A 22,586-nucleotide genomic window follows, 5' to 3' on the forward strand; every position below is an offset into this window, starting at 1 on the left:
ATGGCTCATTATTGTTGTTGTTATTGTTATTGTTGTTGTTATTGTTTCTTTATTCCCCGCCACTTTCGAATCGGCTCGTGGTGGGTTAGAAGGTCTTATAAAAACCCATTAAAAAGACAAAAAAAAAAAAGATTCCAACGTGGCAGAAAACCCCCCTGACCGTCCCTTACTACAGGAGGAGTGAGGAAGGAGGTCGACGATGTACAGCTCATGCCCAAACTTTCAGATACATGGCCATGATGTTGTTGTGTTTATGATTTTTTTGGGTGGTGTTTTTATTTTATGAGCTGCCTTGAACACGTCTCTGGAGAAATGTTAATAATCAATAGAGTTCCAAGAGCTTGTTAGGCACATCCCCCCTGGTAAAGGCACGCTGTGGCTGATTGCACCGCTGTTGTTAAGAGGTCAGGAACCAGCAAAGTGCTAACATGCTCCCTCTGTCCCCCTCTAGCCTAAATCCCCCCTTCCCTTCCTTTCTCAGTGTTTGCATTATACATGCACTGGCCAAGCAAGGTAATGCATGTTTAACCGCGCACCTGGCTTGCCATCTGGAGGAATGAGAGATTGTGGGAAAGGAAATTTGGAAGGGTGGCCTCCTCTTCCAAAAGATGGTACCAGATAAGATTCCACTCTCACCCTGTTCAGATTATCTCTAGTTTATCTGTTCAGACTATCTCTAGTTAAACAAAGTTCGAGTCCAATGTTTAAGATCAACAACATTTTATTCAAGGTGTTAGCTTTTGTGTACAAGCATACTTCTTCAGATACAGTTTAGCTTCCCAGATCTGACAAGACTGCGGTAACCTGGTCTGCCCAACTCAGAGTAAGAGTGCTGTGCGTCATCCTAAGCATACTCGTTGGTAAATTTTATTCCCCTCTTCACTGCAGGTCTGCGGATAAGGCTCTTCAACTTTTCCCTGAAGCTTCTCACCTGCCTTCTTTACATTGTCCGTGTTCTGCTTGATGACCCACAGCGGATAGGATGGTGAGGGGCCCGTTCTTTGGAGTGCTTTGTCTCTTGCCTTTACGTTGTCCTATCTTGTGTGGGGGCTAATGTAGATCTGCCTTGAGATGCGAGAGAGGTCTTGGGGAGCTACGCAATGCTGCAACTAGGCCTGGCTTGCCTGGATGTGTTGCTGAGGTCCCCTGGGCCTTCACCCAGGATGACCCATGTGGGTAGATGGCATTCCTGGCATGTGACTGCCAAAACTGGATGAAATGCAGGCAGATCTTCCCAATTTGGTGGTTTTAAGACTGGAAATAGAATCTGTGAGAAGCTCCAGTTTGGATCAGGGCCCGGAGGTGGGGGAAGGAAGTGGTTTAACCATTTCTATATGGTTTTGCTGACCAGAACCAACGTCTTTCACTGCTGTTATTCATGGAAGGGAAAAATGACCATCACTCTCTTTGAGGGAAGGGTATCAATTTCAGTTGATCAAACTAGGCTAGAATAAGAGTAGCAAGAGTGTCTGAAGGACAGCAAAGTATAGGAAAAGATCATTTGATTTTGATTATTGGAGTGAACAATTTAATCTCCTATGTCTGCACTTTTTAACTTGATTTCCCTCTCCAGATAGTACCCAATATTTTTAATGGTAAATAAATGAATGATATCTGTATTCACTCTTGCATTCACTGGTGATATTTTAATCTTACCAATTTTTATGGTTTGTTAAATAATTTTACTGCTCATAATCTCTGTATAAGTACTATTTACATGAGTCTAACAACGATTTAACGTGCATTCGTTGCTCCAGGCAGTTTGCATTTTAAAAAAGCCCCATCCCTGGGAGGAGGGAGAGGAAGGTGGGTGCAAGGGCAGGTGCTGGAGGCAGAGATTGTGCTACTTCGCCTTCACACTCTTCCTTAGTGTGTGTTTGCTGGTTGCTCTCCTCTCACTCATGCTACATGGCTACTGCTTTATAATGGAGGATGTAGCTGCCGGTTTCCTGTTGGGACGCTGGATACTGACGACATTGTGTAAAATGCCAAAAATATGGCATCAGCAAAAGGTTAGCCTTTCACTATATTTTCTGGGTGCGGAATGGCCCTCAGTTGATCAAAGCAGGCAGAGAAGGGGACAGTGACAATGCAGATCCCTCCCCCACAGGGCAAACAATGCCAGAAAAGTAGCCATACCAATCGGATACAGGGGACAAAACGTGAAGTGCCCAGCTTCCAACTGGGCCCCTGTGGCACTTGGGAACTTAGTTCCCTGCAGCTACTGTGTGTCTGAGTATCATCTGTTTTTGTCCCTAATTGCATTCTTATCCTGGTGTATATTTTCCATTTTTTTCTTCCCTCCCTCAGCTGGGAATGTGAAAAGCACAATTACACAAACTTCAACCAGTCCTCAACAGAAATCAACTGGTAAGCGATTCTCAAATTATTTAGAGTCTGTGAATGTGGTCAGCAGAACTGAGAGGCAAAATGGTTGAACCTCGTCAGATTTCAGGAGGAGCATTCAGCATTTAAATGCTTCCTTTTGAAAGAAACAAGCCTCCCTGCATATGAGAAAATAACATGTCTGACTTATACTGAGTCAGGCACTTGATTCATCTGGCCCAGTATTTTCTGCTCTACTGGCAGCAGCTCATTAGCATCTTAGCAGCCCCCAACTCTGCCTCGAAGTCCTGCCTACTGGCCACACCTCCCTTCCCTCCTGGAAGTGATGTCATCCAGACACTCCCACTGGATGTGACCAAGCCACTCCCACTGTCACATCACAGGAAGTGGTGTCGCCAGGCCTCCCCCCCTCCTACTGCGTCACCAGATTTGACCTGTCTAACCCATCCAATACGCACCAACATTTGACTGTAATAATCACATTGCTGGGGTTGCCAACCTCCAGAAGGGGCCTGGAGATCTCCAAGAACCAAAACTGACCTCTACAGCTATGGCTGCCAACTTCAAGGTGATATTTGGATACCTCCCTCTATTACAAGTGATCTCCCAGTGACATAGATCAGTTCAGCTGGAGCAGAGGGCTACTTTGGAGCAAAGGGCTCTGGCATTATACCCCACTGAAGTCCCTGCCCTCCCCAAGCCCTGCCCTCCACAGGCTCCAGCCCCGAAATTTCCAGATATTTCCTAACCCAGAGCTGGCAGCATCAACTAGCATGATCCCCTGTTCAGTGCCCCTGCCTAACCATGCCATGGAAGGGGGCCACCTGAACTTTCAGAAAAGGTCGTGGAGAGCTCTTGAAGAACCCAAGGGTTCCACGGTACCCCTGTTGGGAATCGCTGCTAGGGATTCCTTGGACACTGAACCGACAACCCACACCTTCTCAGAGACTTGCCTACCTCTTCTTGTGCACGTACCTGTTATTTTTTGGAACATGTTAAAATACTTTTGCTCCCAGGTTAGCACAAAAAGGGGACCTTGTAAATTTTAGTAAACAAGACATTAGAATGCATAGCAAGCTAAAGTAATTCTGCAAATCATCCGCTGTCCATGCAGAAATTAACTTTATTATCTGGTTAACAAAACTCCTAGGCCAGAAGGCACATTTTCTGAATCTTATTTGGATATGGAAGGATTCAAATGGGATGACAGATGCATCTCTTGAGGGGCTGACAGGATTTATAAGCACGCCTGGTATATGGGAAAATAGAGCTGATACAAGCTTTTAACCCAGAGCTCAGAAATGGCCCTCAGCAGCACAGGAACCAATAAGAATATAGTTCCAAATCAGCCAATTGGAATTAAGATCTGACAGGGAAAGTTTCAGGAGGGCTAAACTACACCTGTGACACAGCCCGGACCAAAGTGAGTCCTTTCTGCAGACTGATATGTTATTGGAGAACTAAGCATGCTGGGGTCCAGTTCGGTTCAGAGGCACAGTACAGTGAGGAGGGGAGCTTCAGCTTTTTCTCTCATGCCATTTTCCCACGCAAAAAGAGCTGCAGGAAGCCATATTTAGCCTGCTGTGGGGCACCACGTGCTACAGTCAGAGTATGTGGAGGTCCATAGCTGGGAAAATATGCCCCCCTGGTCGTTTTGCCTTGGAAGACCAGTGCCATAGAGAAGGCTGAAGGCCCTCCCTGGTCAACTTTGCACTCCTGATCTGAATTTGGCCTCACTGTGCTGTGTAGAACATGAGTTCCCCCATCCATCTGTGCAAAGGGCACCTGACCTAATTTGCATCACAGATAATGTGCAGTTTGGCCCTTAGTTCGATTGTTAGGGTTGGCATGTAGGATCTGGAAGGGGGAGAAAATTATTAGTTCAACAGCAGTGTGAATGAAAGAAGTGTGAAGATCTCAGATCTTGAGAAGTCTCACCATCTGGGAAAGTGATGGGTGACAGAAGGCCAGCAGGGTTCGTGATGATCTGGTGTGACACACAATGTTGTATTTATGTTATAAATTTGTCAAATAGAAGGTTTTTCCTTGGGTATGTGCACAACTCCTGGATGAGTGCTGATACTGACCTGTTTCGGTTGTGTGTTGCTTTCTGACTAAACTTTGTTCTTTTTAAATAAAAAGCCAACCATTCATTGTCTGTCATATCAGTACACTACAGGTTCACATGGGCTTATATCCAGGTCAAAATTATATTCCTTCAAGCCTTTTTTTTTTTAATGATGCTGGGAACCCCAGTGCTGTGGGATAGGTGGGGTTGTGACATGAAAAGTCCTTTTTGGTGGCATCTAGCCCCCAGGAAATCTGTTATAATTTGGGGGCAGTGGGGAGAGGGATAGAATTCTGGAGGATTTTAAACAGTTCTTGAGGTAGAATTTGTGGGGGTGGGTTGCTGACAATGTGGCAAGACAGGTTCCCGAGTTTGCATCACCAACTGTAACTGAATCAGAGACAATGATATTAGCCTGCCAACTGTCAAGAATTGTATTGAAGCTCAAATGTGCAATTTCCAAATCAAGCATATGAGTCTTTCATTCTTTTTTTCCTTTCTAGGGCTCCCATCTTATGGGTGGATCGCAACAAACCATTGTGGGCAATCCAGGTGAGTGAATGAAGCACGAATGGGACGAGAAGTTGAAATGGCCACATCAAGGTGAAAGTTTCAGTTGCAGTGTATTTATTAGACGTTATCGCCATGAGCCTTAACGTTATTATAAAATCAAAAAGTAAACTAAAGTAAACGAACAATGATTGCAACAATAAGCATCAGAAGGAATATACGATATAATATTTATTTGTTTGTTTATTTGTTTATTTATTTAGATTTCTATACCGCCCTTCCCTATGGCTCTGGGTGGTTTACATTAAACGATGTGGAATGCTTACAAAGAATATTATAACAATGCTATAAATAACAATCATAACAAAACATGACAGCCAGAACAGTATTATTAACAGAACAGTAACAATGACAATCCCCGGGCAGGTCCGATTGGTCAGTCGTGGAAGGGCGTCTGGGGAGGGGGAACCAGCAGATGTTTTGAGTCGGTCGGCCTCACGTAAATCCCTGGTGGAGCAGCTCCCTTTTGCAGGCCCTGCGGAATTGTGGGAGTTCAGGCAGGGCCCTGATCTCTTCAGGGAGCTCGTTCCAATAAATGCATATGATAAATAAAAGTCCAGACCATAAAAATTCAATTTAAAAGAAACAAATGAAATTTCAGTTTTAAATTCCCTCAACATTTCATAGAAACATAGAATCATAGAGTTGGAAGGGGCCATACTGGCCATCTAGTCCAACCCCCTGCTCAACGCAGGATCATTTCCCTCTACAAATTTCTTTCTTAATTTCATTGAAAAATGTATAAATGTGGCAACAGTGATAGTAATAGCCAGGCAGATATCAGCCATAAGGAAATCAATGATTGCCTCGTTTGACTCAGGGAAGCTTAAGGTTAAGGTGACCAGATTGTCCCACTTTTGGAGGGACATCTGGGGGCACCTGGCAAATTGTACTTATGTTGAAATTAAATATATATACATTACAATACTATTTAGGCATTCTATGCGTTCTATGGAAAATGTTGTTGCTCCATATAGACCAAATGGTGTCCCGCTTTACCAATGTTAAAATCTGGTCACCTTACTTAAGGTGAATGCCTCAAACGAATGCTCTCATGGCATGTTTGGAGTGAAAAAAATTTGGGGGAGGGAGGGGGGAACTACAGGCCAGTCAACAGGATTTTAATTGCTCTTTAAACTTAAAGAATCAGAAGTGTAGACTCTGTGGACATGTTGGATTTGCTGGGCTTTCCTTACAGCCTACATGAGAAGTCTTCAGAAAAGATGGTTTTAATATCTTCCAGGGACTGATAATGGGCTGAATCCTACAGATCCATTCTGCTATTGGTTCCTCAGCTCCTCTTGCATCCGTGGAAAGAAAGCATTGCCGTTAGCAGAATGGATCGGCGACATCCAACTCAACGTATTTCTGCTTTCTGCTAACTTTGTGTATTAGATTTTCTCAAAACTGACCCCAAGGTTGCATATGTTTATAAAGTATGCCATCTGGGAAGCATGCATAATCACTGGGCAATATTAGGCACTTCATTATTACAAGCAGAGGGCTCTTGGGGCATTGCCGGAAGGGAGAACAAGTTATAAATTCCTCCCAGATGTCTGCCCCCAAGAAACTGCGAGATCTCAGGGACTGGAGCAGGCTAATTTCTCTTCCCGTTTAACTGTCAGCTGTGCCTCTTAAAGCAGGGGTAGTCAACCTGTGGTCCTCTGGATGTCCATGGACTACACTTCCCATGAGCCCCTGTTAGCAAACACTGGCAGGAGCTCGTGGGAATTGTAGTCCATTGACATCTGGAGGACCACAGGTTGACTACCCCTGTCTTAGAGTATGCCAGGTGAGGACCCTTTTCCATTGCTTTCTCTCCAAAATAATTCTTTTGCACACCAGCTGTGTCCTGGTTTTGCTGCTTTCAAGATCATACTGGGGAGGCAACCACTTTGTGATTAGAAATATCGTGATGGTTCTTCCTGTTGAGGATCATGTTGCTCCTGCAGAAACAATCTTGTGACTTCTTTTATTGTGATTAGAAATATCGTGATGGTTCTTCCTGTTGAGGATCATGTTGCTCCTGCAGAAACAATCTTGTGACTTCTTTTATTGTGATTAGAAATATTGTGATGGTTCTTCCTGTTGAGGATCATGTTGCTCCTGCAGAAACAATCTTGTGACTTCTTTTATTGCAGCGTAAACTTTCACTGGCCAGAGCTGATGAAGTGGATCCTTAGAGGTGGTAGACGCTGTGGTACAGAACATGATTCCCAATTTGTACATCTGACACCAATCACTGTTAAAAGGGATTCGCGGTGAGATAGATTATATGAACAGGAAAATATATTCTGAAAAAAGTTCCACCACTCCAATAAACCTCAAGTTAAAAGTTGTATCTTTAACCGCTCCTGTGGAGTGGATTAAATAATAGAGTAAGGGCCCTATCTCCCTATTTGTTGCTTCAAAGGAGTGGTAAATGATTAACGAATAAACCAACCTAGTATGTTAAACACTAATATTACAGCCTAAGAGCCTCACTCCATAGGGCATTCAATAACAATTACAGGAACCAAAAAACAGCAAAAGAACAGTGATTAAATTCTCCAATAACATGGGGTTAATTGAAATACTCAACAGACTGCATTGGATTAATTAAGTAATCTACAGACAATGTTCAATGGCAACAGACACCAGAATTCTGAACTGAGGACTGGTCTGTGATGAATGCCAGAGATTTCCATTGTTGTTCTTTTGCTGTATGTTTGCTGAATTGTTATGGGGTGATGCTATTAGACTGTAAGAAGTTGATTTATTCTTTAATAATTTATGGAGGTTTATTATCACTCGTCACATATAACAAATAGGAAGATATTCCATAATAATATATATTAAAATACAGGTGGATGTTTTAACCTCAGCTTTATAGGAGTGGATTTTTTCACAGTGACTTTTCCTGTCCCCAAATATTTATGCCACAATAAATATGAGGTACCACAAAACTGCTGCTTTGGGATTTTTTGCTGCAGCAGATTGGTATGGCTACTTTTCTGGAATTAACTAGCCGAGTCAAATTATGTGCCCTTTGGCAGTGTATAGAGATCTTCTGAATATGCAATACCTCTCTTTTAACACCAAGGATTGCTCCCTGAACACCCACAAAGAGGCACACTCGGGAGCCCATTGTTACGTGTCGCTGAAGGCTGTACTGGTGTTCTTTAACCTTGGAAGAGCTGAGGAGGCAAAAGCAAAGTTACAGATATGCCAGGGAACCATTTAATTGTCCTATAGATTCAGGTGGGTAGCCATGTTGGTCTGAAGCAGCAGAACAACAGTTTGAGTCCAGGGGCACCTTTAAGATGAACAAAAATGTATTCAAGGTCCACGTTTTCATGTGCATACTTCTAAGGAAAACTTCTAACTTGAATAAAAGTTTGACAGTCTTTAAGGTGCCACTGGACTCCAGCCTTGACCTGTAATATGTCCATGTACTCTGACCCTTTTGGGTGTCAAGATCGCTGTGATCCATTGGAGTGGTGAATGCCTACTTGTATCTCCTCGGGAAGGGTACTATATTTTTCAGGACTGTAATTTGGGAGGCTGCTGTACATACACACTCGTACTTAACAGGGATGCTTTTGAACATGTCATCGTTGTGGTTTTGAGCGGAAAAATCCACGTTCAGTTTTGCTTTACATTTGCATGAATCAAAACACTGATCTTTGTCACAACTGTCATTTAATTTGTTATCAGAAAGAATGAATTTGCTTTCTTGTTGTTATATGCTTTTATGATGTTGTGGTCTTTAAACTTCTGCTTGTTTTATTAAACAAAAAAGCCTGTTTTCTCTGCTGCTGGTGACACTCCGCTTGTGTGAAGCCATGGGTTTCATAATAACAAAGCACGTGCCCTTGGATTGGCATATTCAGGTGGGAGGCCATGTTGGTCTGTAGCAGCAAAACAATGCTTGAATTCTGGGTTTTGGTGTGCATGCACACTTCATTAGGTATCAGAACATGTCTTAATTCCTTCATGCTGGCTTTGACTGAGATGCAAGAGCAGGTGCAAGAAGAATCACCACTCATGTGGGGGGGGGGGGAGCTTCAATTTAGACTGGAAGTGCAGGAGGAGAAAGAGCTTCAACTCATGTGTGTATGAAACGGCCTCATATCAAATCAGAGACTCTTGGTCCATCATCCCTCAGTGTTGCCTTTTCAGACTGGCTGTGACTTTCCAGAGTCTCAGGCAAAGGTAATTCACCCTGCCTGCTACCAGCTCCTTTGAACTGGGGTTACCTGGGATTGAAACTAGGGCCTTCTGCATGCTAAGGAGATGCCTTACCACTGAGTCATGGCGCCTGCCTATCCTAGTCTAAGGATCCCTAACATTTTCGAGGCTGTGGACTTTGGAATTTAGACACAGGATAGCGGGTGCAGCTGTAAAATGGCTGCTACAGGATGAGGAGGAGGAGTTATTTTTATACCCCACTTTTTCACTACCTGAAGGATTTTGAAAGCAGTTTGCAGTTGCCTTCCCTTCCTCTCCCCACAACACCCTGTGAAGTAGGTGGATCTGAGAGACCGCTTGAGAACTGTGACTAGCCCAAAGTCACTCAGCTGGCTGCATATGGAAGAATGGGGAATCACTAAACCCCACCCTCCTCAGGCTCCTATCCCAATTAAGAAGAAGAGTTTGGGTTTTATACCCTGCTTTGTACTCCCCAAAAGTGTCTCAAAGCACCTTATAATGGCCTGGCCTTCCTCTCCCCAAAACAGACACCCTGTAAGGTAGATGAGGCTGAGAGGTCTCTAAGAGAACTGTGACTAGCCCAAGGTTACCCAGCAAGCTTCATGTGTCTCAAAATGACCTGCAATTGCTTTCCCTTCCTCTCCCCACAACAGACATCCTGTATGGCTGGGAGAAGTGTGACTGGTCCAAGGTCACCCTGCTGACTGCATGTGGAATCAAACCCAGTTCTCCAGATTAGAGACCACTGCTATCAACCACTACACCAAGCAGGCTTTCAGCTTGGTGTAGTGGTTAAGTATTAAAATAAATATTTTCCTACCCAGAGCTGACAGCATTAGCTCCGTCTTGTACTATTAAATATTTGGGTGTTCAGTTTTCTAAAGGCAAGTGGCAGAATACTTAATTGGGGTATTTTGTTTACTGGGGATAGTGAGGTTGTGTTAAGTGAAGCTGCTGAGTTTTAAATTTAATTTGTATTTCTGTTATACACTCTGTATCTTAACATATGGCCTTGTATGCCCAGTGTTGAATGCAATAAAACTGGCCTATCTCATAGGGATCTTGGAAAGGATACGATAATAATAGTTTGAACACTGAAAGCAGTATGCAAACGCTAAGGTTTATCAGACAGAAATACAAAAATATACGTGAAGCACATTTCATGCAAATAGAATCAAGATGAAATATGGGCAAAAATATTCACAGCAACTGGCCTAAGAACAGCCAAAGAGCTATGCATCCTGAGAGATGTAATTTTAGAAGTGAGCCTGCCTGGAGGCCTACCCATCATGCTTTGCTCAAATGTGTACAGCCTTTTCTCCCAACTGAGCATGGGGGGGGGGGTGACTGGTAGGGTTGGGCGGCATTTGGGGTAGGGGGGAATCTAAGTGGAATATAATGCTATGGAGACCACCCTCTAAAGCTGCCATTTCCTCCAGAGGGGAGCTGTAAAACCGGAGGATCCCCAGGTTCCATCTGGGCACTGGCATCCCTAAAAACTGGGGTGTTTTGGAGGGGGAGGATACGGCAAGGGCTGCTGGGTGCAGCATTGATTGACAAGAGATGAACTCATTTTCTCCTTAATCCTCAAAACGGTTTTTCAACATGAAAAAAAATGATTTAACTTAAAAAAAAAAAGACTGGGAGGGGAGATATGTAAACAGACTATTATGAAGACTGCCAGGAGGGGTAAGGCAGAGGTAGATCTGCATTCATTGGCCCACTGAGTGCAAGATGGATTGCAAAAACAAAAGGAAGCCACCTGTGTCAGAAGAAATCACAGTGGGTTGTGATTTGCATGAACTCCATGGTTGCTTTAGGCAGGGGTTACCAAACGGTGGCTCTCCAAATGTCCATGGACTCCAATTCCCATAAGCTCCTGTCAGCATGGTGCTGGCAGGGGCTCATGGGAATTGTAATCCATGGAGAGCACAGTTTGGCCACCCCTGGGGGTAAACCCTGCCCACAGGATGCCAAGTTGCCCAATTCCAGGATGAAACCACCTCATTGATCAGATCCCCCTGTTTCTTTTTCTCCTTCCAGGTCAGCGTAGCAATCATTAGCTTTCTGGAGACCATGCTCCTCATCTATCTCAGCTATAAGGTAAGAAAGTCTAATGCAGGCTTTCTCTACCAGGGTTTTGTGGAACCCCAGGGTTTTCTTCCCAGCCCTGGAAGGGCTTTCTGAATGGGTAGGAGTTAATTTTTAATATATTTTTAAGATTTGTTAAACATGTATTGGTTGATATGACCATATATGGTCATGACGACACCCCCCTTTCCAAACTGGCCAATGATGGGCCTGGAGGGGTGGGAAGGGGAGGGGCCTGGGGGTAGCATCTACACAGCTAAGCTTCCCAACCATGTTCTGCATAATTGCAGCACTTCTGGGGTTTCTCAAAGCCTGAAGAATGTTTCAGGGGGTTCTCAACGGTAAAAAGTTGAGAGAGGTTGATCTAATGAGAAAGTCAACTGGTAGTTGACTTTCCAATACAAAAAGAATGCGTTCACATGCATTTGTCTGATCCAGGATGCCAGCATTAGTAGAAGAAAAAGAAGAGTTGGTTCTTATATGCAACTTTTCTCTACCCAAAGGAGTCTCAAAGCGGCTTACAATTGCCCTCCCTTCCCTTTCCCAAAAATAAACACCCTGTGAGGTAGGTGAGGGTGAAAGCCCTGATATTACTGCTCAGTCAGAACAGCTTTATCAGAGCTGTGGTGAGCCCAAGGTCACCCAGGTGGCTGCGTGTTGAGGAGGAGCGGGGAAACAAACCCAGCTCCCCAGATTAGAAGTCTGTGCTCCTAACCACTACAACAAGCTGGCTCTCTTGGTATAAGCAGTGAAGGCTATCAAGGTTCTATCACCAGTGACATTCCTCTTGTGCCCCTCAGCCTGGACTCAAAAGATGCTTTCCCATAGATGCTATATCCCTCTCCTGACATTCTTCCCTGTGCATAAGATGGGGAAGGGTCATTATCATGCTCCCTGTTAAATCTATGGGTTCAAAGCAAGCCTGGACACTGGGAGCTGAATCAGCTCTTTATCGTGACCCCAGCCTGATGTTACAAGAGTCAAAATTGAACTGAAGAATCCCCTGAAAACTCCCAACTTATATACATAAGCAGATGATAGATCTTCCCTCCAGTGGGTGTTATTGGTCAGTTTCAGTTGAAACTGACTAGGTCTGGCAGATGGGATCTGTCCGCACATTGGTCAATTACATTGTAACCCAAGGTCCTGTCTCAGACCTCAAGCTCCGTCCTCCACAGGTCTGCAGATACAATACTCACCCTCTCCCCTCCATGCACCCAACCTCCTTTGGGACTATGACTGAAGCCTTGGGCTCACTGTCAGACATGCCTGATTCAAAAATTCCAGGGAGCAGGTCTTGAGAAAGATCTCCTTCAGATCTGAGAACTTGGACAGATGCTGCACCTCAGAACAGACAATATAGAGCTAGAGAAATGAATGATCATCCATGTTTTGCGTGCAGACTGCTCCCAGATTAGAATCTCTGGTTAAAGAATACAAGGAACTGCTATTGGGGAAGTCCTTCTTTACCTGAGATCCTGGCTACCCACTGCCTGACAGGGGAGATACTGCTGCCCTAGATAGGTCAATGTGTTGACTTGGGTATACGGAAGCTTCTTACATTCTCACAAACTGGCTGAAATAGGTGCTCAGTGGCTAGGAGTAGCTAGGAGGTTTGAGATTAGTATCCCTGTTTCTGAAATGCTATTCCTATGATTATGACCTATATGCATAGACACATGGACGAACGTTGGAAAAGGACGAACTAGATTTTTATGCCCTGCTTTTCACTACCTGAAGGAGTCCCAAAGTGGTTCACAAACACCTTTCCCTTCCTCTCCCTACAACAGTCACCTTGCGCGGTAGGCGGGACCAGGGGAGCTCTGAGAGAACTGCTCTCAGAGAATGGCGACTAGCCCAAGGTCACCCAGCCAGCTGCATGTGGAGGAGTGGAGAATCAAACCCAGGTCTCCCAATTTAGAGTCTGCCGCTCTTAACCACTATACCACTCTGGCTCCCTATTGTGCCATGTGCACCCCAGGTGCATCTATACGGGCCTTGAATGAGAAGGCATTCATTAACCATGCATGCATGCTGGAACAAGCCATAACACAACTCTGTTTCTCCCCCTAGGGAAACATTTGGGAGCAGATCTTTCGGGTTTCCTTTATCCTTGAAATGATCAACACCGTGCCCTTCATCATCACTGTAAGTGCATGCTGTTCAGACTGCCAAAAAGAACTGTTGCATTTGAGTAAAGCTGGTTGTGGGGGCACTTCATGGTGCAATTTTTCTGTGCATTGGAAAACATACAGAAGTCTGGCAGGAACACAGAGTGGCATTTCTCACTAGCCAAAGCCACCACTGGGGGACAGAGATGGAATGATGATAGAGCTGGGCTGGGCACCAAATGCTGGGAAGCAACAGCAAACATTGATGTCCTAATAATTTTATGTGACCACAGACTCTTTTTCGCACACATTGCATAATGCACTTTCAGTGTGCTTAAGAAGAAGAAGAGTTGGTTTTTATACCCCACTTTTCATTGCCAGAAGGAGGTGCAAAGCAGTTTACAATCACCTTCCCTTTGCTGTCCCCACAACAGACACCCTGTGAGGTAGGTGGGGCTGAGAGAGCCCTTGAACTGACACCCTGGCCAATCAGGAAAGACTCCTTTGCTCTCAGGCACATTAATTCACAAAAAGGAGCCATCTACACATTTACTCATGGCGGTCTTTCAGAAATTGAGTCTTATATCTGGATATCGCAGGGGAAAGGTAGGGTCACCACAAACCAATCATGCATGTTGCAGAGAGAAAATTTAAAGCACCCAAAATCAAAGTGGAAATCGAACTCATTGTAGACTGCAGGGATTCATTCAAACTGGGAGTGAGTAAAAACCCCGTGCAGACTACACCCAGATTAAAAGCCGCTGCTGTTAACCACTACGCCAAACCGGCAACTGTATTTTCCTGCACGAAGCAGGAAAATTTACTTTGAAAGTGCATTATCCAATGTATGCAGTTCTGCACATGTTGGACAATGAACTTTCAATGCACTTTAGAAGTAGATTTTCCTGTTTCGCACAGGAATATCCACCGCAAAAGAACACTGAAAGCACATTGGAGGAAATGCCGCTGGCCTGCCTTACAGGATGACTGCAAGAATTATAACATGCCATGCACAAAGCGGTTTTAACAGAGGTACTGTTAAATGTCAATGCTTGTTACTCACAGCTAGTTAGTTATCCATTGCTGGTATAAACCATTCAATGCCCAGCTTGTTGCTATGTTTCTTTTAGGATTTGGGTAATAATTGCTGCATGTTTTTATTCTTCAGATGAAGCAGGAACATTGCTCTGAATAAACATGCCGATAATTGGGACTTGTTCTTCTAGATATTTTGGCCTCGGTTGCGGAATTTGTTCATTCCCGTTTTCCTGAACTGTTGGCTGGCAAAGTATGCCTTGGAAAACATGATTGTGAGTAACTGAAAGATCGCTCTCCTTTCCTTTCTGTTCATTCCTTTAGAACAGGCTTTCTTGACAGCCCTGGAAGGGTTTCCTGAATGGGTGGATGAGAGTTAATTAATTGTTAATATATGTTTTAAATTTGTTGTTAATTTGTTAAATATTTATCAGGTGACATGACCACATATATCAGGTGACATGACATGTCAACCCAACCCGCCCCTCTCCCCAAATAGCCAGTGATGGGCCTGGAGGGGGTAGGAAGGGGAGGGGTCCTGGGTGGGCATGTACACATCTATGCTTCCCAACCATATTCTGCACAATCACAACATTTCCGGGGTTTCTCAAACCCTGAAGAATGATTTAGGAGTTTCTTAGCAGTGAAAAAGTTGAGAAAGGATGCCTTAGAAACTAATTGATTTACAGATATTGAACAGCAGGAAAATAAAATGTTTTCTTCTGCTTTTGGATGTGAGGGATAAAAGAACTGAAACAAACTTTGCTCCTGCCAAAGTCATCTAAGGATCATTGTCTCTAAGCAGATTAGATTGCAAATGACAGGGCAGTGCCTGATCCGTAATAAGTGGCTTAATATAGGAATCCCTAATATTCTCAAAATATGGCATTCAAGTGGAACATGAAATGCTGTGTTAGTCTTATTAAGGCCACAGGGGCAGAGTCTTTCAGAATAAGGCCTTATGCAAAAAAAAAAATCCCTTGTAGAACCATGGAGGGTAAACTATTAAACCTAGCAAATAGGAAAGCACTACAGTAGCATGGGGTGGTTAAATATAAAGGAGGCAACAACCCCAGGAGAGAAATACCAAAGGACAGGGTTGAACAAATTCAACAAGCTCTGAATAACAAACTTCCATAATCAATTCCTAAGAACCTCCTTTTAATCAAAGAAGATTTTCTTTCACCCAAGTCAGTAACAGAAGTGGTAGTCACCATGCTGACTAGAGGCAGTTTCTCATCGATAGCTTTTATCCAGCTTGATCTGAAAGTGCCCTGGTTCAAAAAGCAGCTAATAATCTATCCTCAGCGAAAAAACAAAACCAAAACACTTTTAATCTTAGATGAAAGGGCTGAAGCTTGCTTCCAGAAATATCTGACCAAATCCCACCTATTGAACAACATTTGAGACACAACATGATACATTCAGCAATGTTCTTAAGAATTGCACACGGGGCTGATCGATGTTACCTGAGAGAGCTTTAATCCAAATAGCTGAGCCATAAAGAATAAGGGAACCACTTTTGTTTTAAATGCTTGCAAAGCTCCAGGAATATACTCCCCCACCCCACCCCACCCCACCCACCCCTAATTCCCCCCTCCCCCAGTTATAACATTTACACAGAGTTTTGTTTTATTAATCACCATTCTAAGCTGGGGATTCCACAGTAAGTCTGCCAAAAACAATCTCCAAATCAGAGATGGTCTTAACTTGCTCAATATTGAACCCGTTACCTGACTATTGTAGCAGGCTCAATCTCCTGTTTTCATGCGTGAAGATTAAAATCTTGGGCTTCTGGTAGTTAATCACCAAACTTCCTTGCAGGTACTAATTGGAAAAGAAGATTCTCATGGCCCTTCACAGACCAACTCTAGTGCAGGACAAAAGCATCATAAAAAGTGTCATAATCCACTAGAAAAGAAAATGTCTCAGTGTCCTTTATATTCTGTTTGGCAAAGTGGACTGCAGGATTGATGTGGGGAAAGGGGGCAGGAAATGTGTGAAAATTGGGTAGTCCCAGGCAATTTTGGAGGACTGGTCTCAGAGCTGGCATGACCCCTATTCGGCTGTGCTCGCTGCAAATTCTGAATTAAGAAGACACGATCTATGCGGGTGACACTTGTTTTTTATCCCACGGATTCTTTTATGGGACAGCAGACACCCCCGAGACTCTGGTGCAGCTGCCAATGGAGTTTCTTTCTTTCTAGAATGACCTTCACCGAGCCATCCAAAGAACGCAGTCAGCCATGTTCAATCAGGTGTTGATTTTGATCTGTACCCTGCTGTGTCTCGTTTTCACTGGGTAGGTTTGCATGGAACTCATGTTTAGATTTATCTTACTCAGTGGTGTTGCATGCATGGGTTAAATGGGATGCCTTCTTGGAGAAACCATTTTCATGTCAGGGCAAGAGAGCTGCCCTGAGGATCATAGGGCCATGAGTTCAAATCCAGGTGTCACCTTTGAAAGAGTTGTTCTTGCTGGCATTCCTATGGCCGCCACCACAAAAGAATGCAGTTTGCAGTAACCAGGCAGATGCCTGTTCATTAACTTTTGCATTTGTACAACGATATAGGCTAGATATCAGGAAAAAAAATTTCACAGTCAGAGTAGTTTAGCAGTAGAATAGGCTGCCTAAGGAGGTAGTAATCTCCCCCTCACTGGCAGTCTTCAAGCAAAGGTTGGAGACACACTTTTCTTGGATGCTTTAGGATGCTTTGGGCTGATCCTGCGTTGAGCAGGGGGTTGGACTAGATGGCCTGTATGGCCCCTTCCAACTCTATGATTCTGTGATTCTGTATGCTTATTTATAGCAATTCACCGATCTTGATTAGGGTCATAATCCATTTTCAGCAATTATCTCCAAGTCCCTTATGCAGCTTCACTTTAGCCAGCCTTTCCTGACATTTAAATCCCCCCCCCTCTCTACCTAGATGTAATGGCTGAGAATATTCTCTTTCACTGTATCTGATGAAGCGTGCATTCACATGAAGTCTTATGCTTTGAATAAAAAAAACTTTGTTGGTCTTAAAGGTGCAACTGGATTCAAACTTTGTTCTGCTGCTCCAGACTAACACAGAGACTCACCTGAATTTAAGCAAATGATAGGTAGACAAGTTCTTTTTGGAAGGAGTACAGCTGCTGATAAAATACCAGCATTAAGTATATTTCTAAATCTATATTCTAGCTTGTCTCCACATTGGAGAGTTGACTTACCTGGGCTTGTAGTGGTCAAAATGACCATTAATAAAGTGTTGTTGACTTACCTGGGCAGGAAAAGCAGATGAAACAGCCATCTTGTACCACTTTGTATAGGTATTCTTTGTATAGCTCTCCCTTGCGACCAGGACAAAAACTGCATCCTCACACATTAAAAAAACTATCATGTCAAGGAAAAGGTAAGGTAACAGAACACTATTGCTTGACATGCTAGTGTTCTAGATGCACACCCAAGTCCTCTCCTGCATGGAGGAAGTAGCGTGGCCCTGGGAAGATCTTCTCAAATGCTGTTTCTCAGACGCATGGGTCCACCCACAGTGGCTCACAGGTGCATCCTAATCCTAACCAAATTAACTCGCAAGTACACTCAACATTTTAAAAAAGAGCTTCTTTCTAGCGTAGTGGTTAAGAGTGGCGGCCTCTTTTCTTAAGAGCAAGGTTTAATTCCTTGCTCTTCCATATGCAGCCAGGTGGGTGACATTCGGCTAGTCACAGTCCTATTGCAGCTTATCTCACGGAGCAGTGCTCTCAGAATTCTCTTAGCCCTACCTACCTCGCAAGGTGTCTGTTATGGGGAGAGGAAGGGGAGGCCATTATAAGCCGCTTTGGGACTCCCCTGGGTAGTGAAAAGCAGGGTATAAAAGCCAACTCTACTTCTGATGATGGGAGGCCTCTTCACACTCAAATGATCGTTTGGGCCCTTCACAGCAGATTGGAGATATCAGCTGGATGTCCTAATTCATTATTAAAACGGACCCATTGGAAATCACCCAGACTTGTAGACTCCATGATGTAGCTTCAGCGAGAACATCTTTGCAAACGAGAGATCTCCATGCAGCCTTCACTGCACCAAGCCTGGAACAGGAATCTTCTCACTGCATTGAAGTAGCCAAGGCAGGCGATTCTTCCTCCCCAGCAGGGGCCTGGAAACCTTAGCGCTTGCTTCACAACATAACAGGGGTAGTCAAACTGTGGCCCTCCAGATGTCCATGGACTACAATTCCCATGAGCCCATGGACATCTGGAGGGCCGCAGTTTGACTACCCCTGGCTCTAGCATAAACCTCCCTCCCTGCATTTTCATGTCACATTTTTTTTCCAGCCTCCATCAAACGCAGCAGGCCGTTGTGCTCCATCTGCTGTTGACAGGCACCTTGACAGCTCCCCCCAGCTTCCTCCCCCTCAAACTTCAAGCTAAAATGGTAACGCAAATGTTCAGCTTTCCATTGACAAACGGATGTCAACGGCTGTCCTTGCTTTGCCTGACGTCAATGCCTCCGGCATTGACCCTGGCTCTGTGTGTGTTCCTAGCAGGCCCACTCGTCTTCCATCTCTGCTCCACTCAGGCGATATTTCTATTAGCTGAGACGACTCTGAAAACAGGGCCTCCGCCTGTGACTCATGCAAAAATGAGATGCTGCGAGCTTGCAGAGCAATTCCTCTGGACTCGCACCAACACACTGGGCAGCAGCCCGAATGGCCTACCTACCAAAAAGCCCAAAGCCATCGGAGGGTCTTCCAGAAGGATCAACTGTGGCATTAATCTTGTTCATTACAGAGTTGGAAGCAGTCAAAAGATCATTTTGTGCCAGGAGGCGTCTCGTATTCTCCGTCCCTGTGGATCAGACGCTCCTCATTTCCCCCCCAAGGCTGTTGCGTGTAACAGTTGGATGCCCTCTGAGCTGAATACGTTTCTAGAACGCTGTATCATCATCATCAACCCCTCTAAAAAAACATTTATAGGAAGGAGGCATAACCAGCCTGAATATTTCAAATAGAAACCTTATAAAGAAGAACTGTTTTTTTATATCACGCTTTTCATTACCCAAAGGAGTCCCAAACACCTTTCCCTCCCTCACCCCACAACAGGCACCCTGTGAAATAGGTGGGATGGAGAGAGCTCTAAGAGAACTGCTGTGTGAGAACAGTTCTAAGAGAATTGTGACTAGCCCAAGGTCACCCAGCTGTCTGCATGTGAAGGAGTGGGGAATCAAACCTGGTTCTTCACATTAGTCTGCCCCTCTTGAACCACTGTACCATGCTGGCTATCTCATATAAATGTTTGCCCTGACCAGGCCCCCTTCAGATACATGTTCACCCCAAAGTCAGCATATCATCTACATCCATAGGAGTCTCCAACCCTCAAGACTGTTTGAAAAGCAATGTTCCACATCATGGAACATGAACTACAAGTACATAAACTACAAGTACAACGATATAGGCTAGATATCAGGAAAAGATTTTCACAGTCAGAGTAGTTCAGCAGTGGAATAGGCTGCCTAAAGAGGTGGTGAACTCCCCCTCACTGGCAGTCTTCAAGCAAAGGTTGGGTACACACTTTTCTTGGATGCTTTAGGATGCTTAGGGCTGATCCTGCGTTGAGCAGGGTGTTGGACTAGATGGCCTGTATGGCCCCTTCCAATTCTGATTCTATGGGGGTGGAGTCTATGTTGGTAGGTGCAAGAGGCATAAGACCCATGTTCAAGAAACTTAGGGTTGATGTCCATAGGGTTGATGGAGCCATTATGCTCAGTGACAAATAGGGGTCTGGGCAAATTTGCTGAGCTCAGCTTCCCAACATGTGTTGTGTGGCCAGAACAATCATTGCCAGATTATCAGATTGGAATCCAGGTTGCAGAATTGGGCCTCCACATTTCTTTAGTCCACATATTTGGTGATCACATCCATTTTAAAAAGCTGTGTTGTTTATAAGATGATACAATAGTGATTGGGGGGGACACGATCTCAAAAGCTCTAAAACCCAAAGGTTAGAGAACAGCAACAGGAAAAGCAGCAACACTGGCAGGGTCTCATGAGAATTGTAGTCCATGGACATCTGGAGGACCACAGGTTGACTACCCCTGAACTAGAGCAAAACAAATAAAGGAAAGGTGGGATTCTAACCAAATTTCACAGCTGACAATGTCCATGTTTTCAATTTGAGAATCTACCAGGTCTCAAATCCACGTTAGTTAAAGGGTCGAATCCTAGAGTCTTGCATGTCAACATCTATCTTATTTGTTCCTCCTTTTTGCTCAGGACCTGCGGGATCCAGCACTTGGAAAGGGCTGGTGAAAACCTCTCTCTCTTCAAGTCTTTTTATTTCTGCATTGTCACCTTCTCCACTGTGGGCTATGGTGATGTCACCCCCAAGATCTGGCCCTCTCAGCTGTTAGTCGTGATCATGATCTGCGTGGCCCTGGTTGTGTTACCCCTTCAGGTAAGGCTGAAGCCTCTGTTTGTATGAGCCATGGCCAAAGTCCTGTTTAACTTGTTATGTTTCTGGTACTTAGAAGTGTTTTGGTACTCCTACCTTGCAGGAGACTACACTATATGGCAGGAGTAGTCAACCTGTGGTCCTCCAGATGTCCATGGACTACAATTCCCATGAGCCCCTGCCAGCAAATGCAAAACAGCAACAGGAAAAGCAGCAACGCTGGCAGGGTCTCATGGGAATTGTAGTCCATTGACATCTGGAGGACCACAGGTTGACTACCCCTGCTATATGAGATCCTCTTGATGCACACAGTCACCAATCTGTGCAAACCAGGCAATGCATGTATTTTCCGTCTTCAGTAGCCCTTATCTGGCTACTGATCTTGGAACCTAAGCAGAGTCAGCTTTGGTTAGTATTTAGATGGGAAACCTCCAAGGAAAACTAAGGTCATGACATGGAGGCAGGCAATGGCAGATCACCTCTGAACATCTCTTGCCTAGCTCCCAGACAACCCTACAATCATAGCCTCTCCTGCATTTCTTGTGACTCAGGGCAGATTACATCATACATGATGAGGCTGCATGTCTTTGAGAACCCCAAAAGAGAAAGATTTGGCTTCTTCCCTGGTCTTGAAGTCTTCTCTGTCCACAATACTTAACCTAGGATAAATGTAAAAGCCAGAAAGATCAGGGCAAATCATATTTCTATTAAATCAGACCTCATTCTTAAATATTATTTTGGATAAGGTAAAGGTATCCCCTGTGCAAGCACCGAGTCATGTCTGACCCTTGGGGTGACGCCCTCTAGCGTTTTCATGGCAGACTCAATACGGGGTGGTTTGCCAGTGCCTTCCCCAGTCATTACCGTTTACCTCCCAGCAAGCTGGGTACTCATTTTACCGACCTCGGAAGGATGGAAGGCTGAGTCAACCTTGAGCCGGCTGCTGGGATTGAACTCCCAGCCTCATGGGCAAAGCTTTCAGACGGCTGCCTTACCACTCTGCGCCACAAGAGGCTCTTATTATTTTGGATACTGCATTGAATATTATACTCTTTTTTGTATATCCTAAACTGGGAGCTTTTTGTAAGATTCACAGAACCATAAATCTCAGCTATCTCCTGCCCCAGATTTGGGCTTTTGTCTTAACATTGATGTTCAAAGTGGCTGAGATATTGTAAGGAGTGAGACTGCGACCTACCATGCTAACACCATTGCAAGAGCTGAGCAGAGGCAAGCATTTTGAGAACCAGATTGGGTTCCTTTGGAAGGCAAAGTACTGATTCCATTGGCCTAATCCAGGCTTTCTCAACCAGGGTTTCACAAAACCCTGGGGTTTCTTGACAGCCCTAGAAGAAGTTTCCCAAATGGGTGGGAGTTACGTAATTCATTCTTTAGATATTTTTAAAAATGTTAAACATTTATTGGGTGATAAAATTGACCAATGATGGCCTAGTGGGGGTGGGGAGGGCCCCAGGGTGGACACGTATGCAACGATGCTTCCCAACCATATTCTGCACGATCGCACCATTTCAGGAATTTCTTGAAGAATGTTTCCGGGGTTTCTCAAAGGTAAGGTTGAGAAAGGCTGGCCTAGCCCTATGCTTGTTCAGCCTTTTAATGGCCAATAATGTGGCAATATTGTGTGATACCCAGCAGAATAAAGGCACTGAAATCAAAGTTGAAGGAAGCAGAAACCTCAGTCATAAACAACTCAAAGTGAATAAGTTGCAGGGTTCACTGT

At 44.4% G+C, this 22,586-nt stretch overlaps 1 protein-coding gene across 8 annotated transcripts in view; it reads left to right on the forward strand.

Annotated features, from left to right (window-relative positions):
- KCNT1 (potassium sodium-activated channel subfamily T member 1) overlaps window positions 1-22,586 on the forward strand; it is a 205,474-nt gene that overhangs the window by 133,605 nt on the left and 49,283 nt on the right. For all 8 annotated transcript variants that reach the window (XM_077305300.1, XM_077305302.1, XM_077305301.1 and 5 more), the window contains 8 exons: window positions 889-985; window positions 2,311-2,370; window positions 4,918-4,966; window positions 11,219-11,278; window positions 13,340-13,414; window positions 14,604-14,687; window positions 16,620-16,714; window positions 20,668-20,848. In XM_077305300.1, coding sequence (XP_077161415.1) covers window positions 889-985; window positions 2,311-2,370; window positions 4,918-4,966; window positions 11,219-11,278; window positions 13,340-13,414; window positions 14,604-14,687; window positions 16,620-16,714; window positions 20,668-20,848 — 701 coding nt within the window. The remainder of the gene's footprint in view (window positions 1-888; window positions 986-2,310; window positions 2,371-4,917; window positions 4,967-11,218; window positions 11,279-13,339; window positions 13,415-14,603; window positions 14,688-16,619; window positions 16,715-20,667; window positions 20,849-22,586) is intronic.

The sequence above is a fragment of the Paroedura picta genome, chromosome 12 (genome assembly GCF_049243985.1).
Source record: "Paroedura picta isolate Pp20150507F chromosome 12, Ppicta_v3.0, whole genome shotgun sequence".
Lineage (NCBI taxonomy): Eukaryota > Metazoa > Chordata > Lepidosauria > Squamata > Gekkonidae > Paroedura > Paroedura picta.